Below are 4,192 nucleotides of genomic sequence, written 5' to 3' on the forward strand. Positions count from 1 at the left end.
TAAACGCAAAACCAATAAGAGCGAAACGTGCTAACAATTCAAATCCAATAAAAATGCGAAATTTTTCAATTAAATTCCTAACAATCGGTTTGTTATTGTTACAACAAAACTTCGGACAGGATATGAAAAGCTTTGAAAAAATTTGAAAATTTATTTAATATAACAGCAACAATAATAACAACAACAAGAACGACAATAGCAGAAATATCAAATGCAATAACAACAAAAGCGATAATAGTAAAGGCAAAAGCAAAGGCAAAGGCAGAGGATAACAAAATGGTAGTAAAAGCAAAAGCGGCAAATGTAATTACATTGAAAACATCGAGCCACACGACGAGCCACACCACCACAACAACACCATCAGAGTACCCATATTGCCAGCCGTCATTGTGCGAATTGTTCAACTGGCAGCCATACACACCAACTGCCGCACATTGCCTGCCAAAATCATGGCAATTTCGATACGGCTTGCGGTAGAAAACCACATCTACTTTATATGAGTGAACGTCGTCGTAATCTCATTTTGGATTTGCATAATTTAGCGCGTTCACGCATAGCCACGGGTCAAGTGACCGGTTACAAAAGTGCCTCGCATATGCCGCAACTTAAGTGGGAAAATGAATTAGCATACTTGGCGGTGTTGCATGCTAAACGTTGCAAATTCGCTCATGGTCAATGCCATAACACGCAACGTTTCCATTATAGCCGCCAAAATATTGGCTATTACTGAATAAGACGTGAAATTAAAATCACACTCATGACATATGAAAAAAAATTTCATTGTAAATTAGTTTAGGGAGCATATAAACGCAAATCAGTCATTTAACGATTCGTATCAACCTCCTCATCCAGAGGGATAAGTTCCAAAAAATACGCGAAACCGTGAAGGTGTTAAGAAAACCGAAAAAAAATCTTTATGTTCAGTAAAATAATTGATTATTTCACTCACATTGATGGCCGATCATGTGCATCGTGTTGGCTGTGCGGTTGTTGCGCTTTCCGATCTTCCGAACATTATTACATTAAATTTCGTAATGATATGCAATTATGATTTTACGAACTTCTTGGATGAACGTGAGTATACGAAAGCACGTCCAACAGCATCGAAATGTTTTTATAGAAAGAATGAAAAATTCGTAGGTCTTTGTGATTGGAATGATCCTGTCTATGATTATGATAGTGCAGGAAGTATCGAAGATGATATTGAAACGAATGATCTTTTAAAGTTTAAAATTTTAAAAGGCGCCTCCCCCTCTCCCCCTCCCCCTCCCTCTCCTTCCCAGCAAATACTCATAAATATTATGTCCTTTTCGTCCTCCTACAAATAAACTAAGTATAGTTCATCTCTCATTGATAAATACTTTAAAGAATTGTTGCAAGAAATTAATGCATACATCAGTTCAAGGCGATAGATTTTTGTTGCATTTTAAATAAAGCATTTCCTCATATATTGTTTATATTGTGTTAACGTGACATAGCGTATAAATGTAAGAACGCTATTATATAATTAATTTTTTCTTACGTGCTAGAAACGCGATATCTGCTCGCCGTCAATGGAATGCAGAATTTGTGGCACTGAATTTTTTCCTTCCTCTGTTACCATTGCGTATTAGTTGCCAAAGGTTCATAGCAGTAATTATCGTCAAATCATGTTGTATGAAATATAAGGAATTTCAATACATCCAACTATTTCTAATTTCAACTCTATTTTCATTTCTTGTGATTCTGTTTTAGCCAAATTGTTCATGATACTACAAATAACGAAGCTTCTTAGCCTTAGTCTTTCTTTTAGCTAACGATACACCATAAACCTATGACATGTAAAGATGACGCGTTCCGCAATCTTTTATTGCTCGCTAAAGGCACATAGTCTCACGCATTCGAATCCGTTCAGAAATTTCTAATGCAATGCCTCACGAAAGCTTCTGCTTCTTCAATATATTTGCATGACACAATACAACTCCATGAAAGACAGTCGTTTCACCCGTTCAGTCCGTTTTTGCAACAGATCGCGAACAATACCTTCAAGGAAGGATACGAAGATGTCACATATCATAAGTTACTTATCAAAGTTACTTGAAAACCATACCCAATCCCCATTGTTTTGTGAATATATTATTACAGTTACCCATATAACGAATTTTCAAAATAAGAATCGAAAAATTACTCCGATCCGCAACCATTTTCAATAGTGTTCATCCCTGAGCTAATCACACGTCACCGTATCCAATTTCATTACAACATCTCAAAAATTTGCGCGCTATATATTGAACGCAAGCAAGCCAGACGGACAGACGTAATGAGCAAATTCCGATAAAGACTTTTAATTATTTTATATTTTCTCTTTGAAGAGAACATCTTGGCACACCCTGTGTAAAACCCTAAAGCAGTTCTTTTATAGGTCAGAAAAAAAAAAAAAAAAACTTCAATATTATTTATCCAAATCAATCCAATTCTCTCCGTCTGTTTGTTTGAAGAGTTGTTGGTACAATCTGGCTTCTTAGCCATCATCGCAAATCGACTTTGAAAATCAACGCGGTTTCTTGATGACGCGATACAATTGTAATTGCTAACAAACTGAAGACACTAACACAAAAGCCGGCAGGGAAGAGAGTATACTACCGATCTTGGAGAAGGTAATCTTGAACGAAAAGTTCTTATAACCAAACATATTTTCAATGAATACAACAGTGAACCTTTCTACAACATCACCCTCTTACGATCAAGTCACAGCCGTTGCATGCAATTAGAAATGCATATAAGGTAAAGCGCTGCTGTAGCAATACCGCATATAGCTAAATATTTCTGTAACGAATTTTTCATACTCTACATCACTTGTGTGGTACAACCGTATATTAAGTTTATGCGGATGGTATCCGATATAGAACCATCTTTTATTAAACCGATCGATTCAGAATAATTTTCTGGATTGACCCATTCCTCTCTGTCTGTCCGTCCGTCCATCATATTTTCTGATATTAAACATACATGCATACAATATACCGATCGATTCAGAATAATTTTCTGGATTGACCCATTCCCATTATGTCTGTCCGTCCGTCCATCATGTTTTCTGATATTAAACATACATACATACAATATACCGATCGATTCAGAATAATTTTCCGACTTGGTTTGATCAAAGACCGAACGCTTTTGAAAACGGTTAGAATAGGATCAGTTTTTCGATCATATCTCGATTAGGGCCTTATTTTAAAAAGTAATTGTATGAATAACTGTATTAAGCAAAATAATATAACGTATTTAAGATTTGCCCGTCTCCCCTTATAGTATTTTAACTTATTTTAAAAGAGGTTTGATTTTACACACCGAATCCAATACTGAAATTGAAAATGAGTCTTCCTTTTTGCAAGGAAGAAACGACAAACTCAATGTATCTCTGATAAGATTAGGCGAACTAACCGATGAATGCCTTTTTGAATTGTCTAAACTAATGTATGATGAAATATCTAGCCGACCTTTCATTTTGGCTTTGGCAATAATTTCGGTATCGCAGAGAAGACACCAAAGTTCGACTTTTAAATAAAAAAGTAAACGTTCGTCAAAATGTTAAATAATAATAAGCGAAGCAGGGATTTCGTGAAAAATGCAATTATTTTTATTTGATTTCACTTTAAGCAGATTAACTTTAATTTTTCCGTTAAAATGTATTTAGTGTGAATAGATAGACGAAATAAAAGATAAAAACAATTTGAAAGTTTCGGCAAATTTTTAAATAATGTGTAGAACTGTAAGCTATGGACTTTAATGCTTCTTACTCTTCTATACGCATACATGCAGGCATATAAAGTATGAATATCTATAGTGATGAGCAAAATTAGATATATAAGAAAGAAGAAATCATGTTAAATTCCTACAACATTCCTGTATATATATTTAGTAATGGAGAAAAAAATTTTACATAAAATATTAATTCTTACTTTCTTCCTTTAATGAACTGTAAAAAATGCAAAAAAAAAAAATACAATTCATTAAGAAATAAATAAGTGCAAGCCAATCGAACTTCTTCATTTATTCAATTTTTTGTTTGTACGTTACTTTTGAAATTCTTTAGCTTCCTTAGGTTAAATTCTTCTTAGTTATTAAAGTTGCACCTAAGCTGCAAGTGAAGAAGTCTGACAAAAAAGTGTTTTATGATATTGATAAGAAAATAAGAAAATGAAAATGAAAA

The 4,192-nt window shown here is 34.1% G+C and overlaps 1 protein-coding gene across 1 annotated transcript; it reads left to right on the forward strand.

The window, feature by feature from the left end:
* The first annotated feature begins 389 nt into the window (after positions 1–389).
* Positions 390–770, forward strand: LOC119643015 (antigen 5 like allergen Cul n 1). Its single transcript, XM_038042372.1, has one exon. It carries the CDS (start codon positions 497–499, stop codon positions 728–730), a length of 234 nt encoding a protein of 77 aa, XP_037898300.1. The 5' UTR covers positions 390–496; the 3' UTR covers positions 731–770.
* The last annotated feature ends 3,422 nt before the right edge of the window (positions 771–4,192 follow it).

Source organism: Glossina fuscipes, unplaced genomic scaffold (assembly GCF_014805625.2).
Source record: "Glossina fuscipes isolate IAEA_lab_2018 unplaced genomic scaffold, Yale_Gfus_2 0, whole genome shotgun sequence".
Taxonomy (NCBI): Eukaryota; Metazoa; Arthropoda; class Insecta; order Diptera; family Glossinidae; genus Glossina; species Glossina fuscipes.

Excerpts from the sequence above, each read along its gene's own strand:
- LOC119643015 (XM_038042372.1), top strand. The coding sequence starts at position 497 with ATGAGTGAACGTCGTCGTAATCTCATTTTGGATTTGCATAATTTAGCG.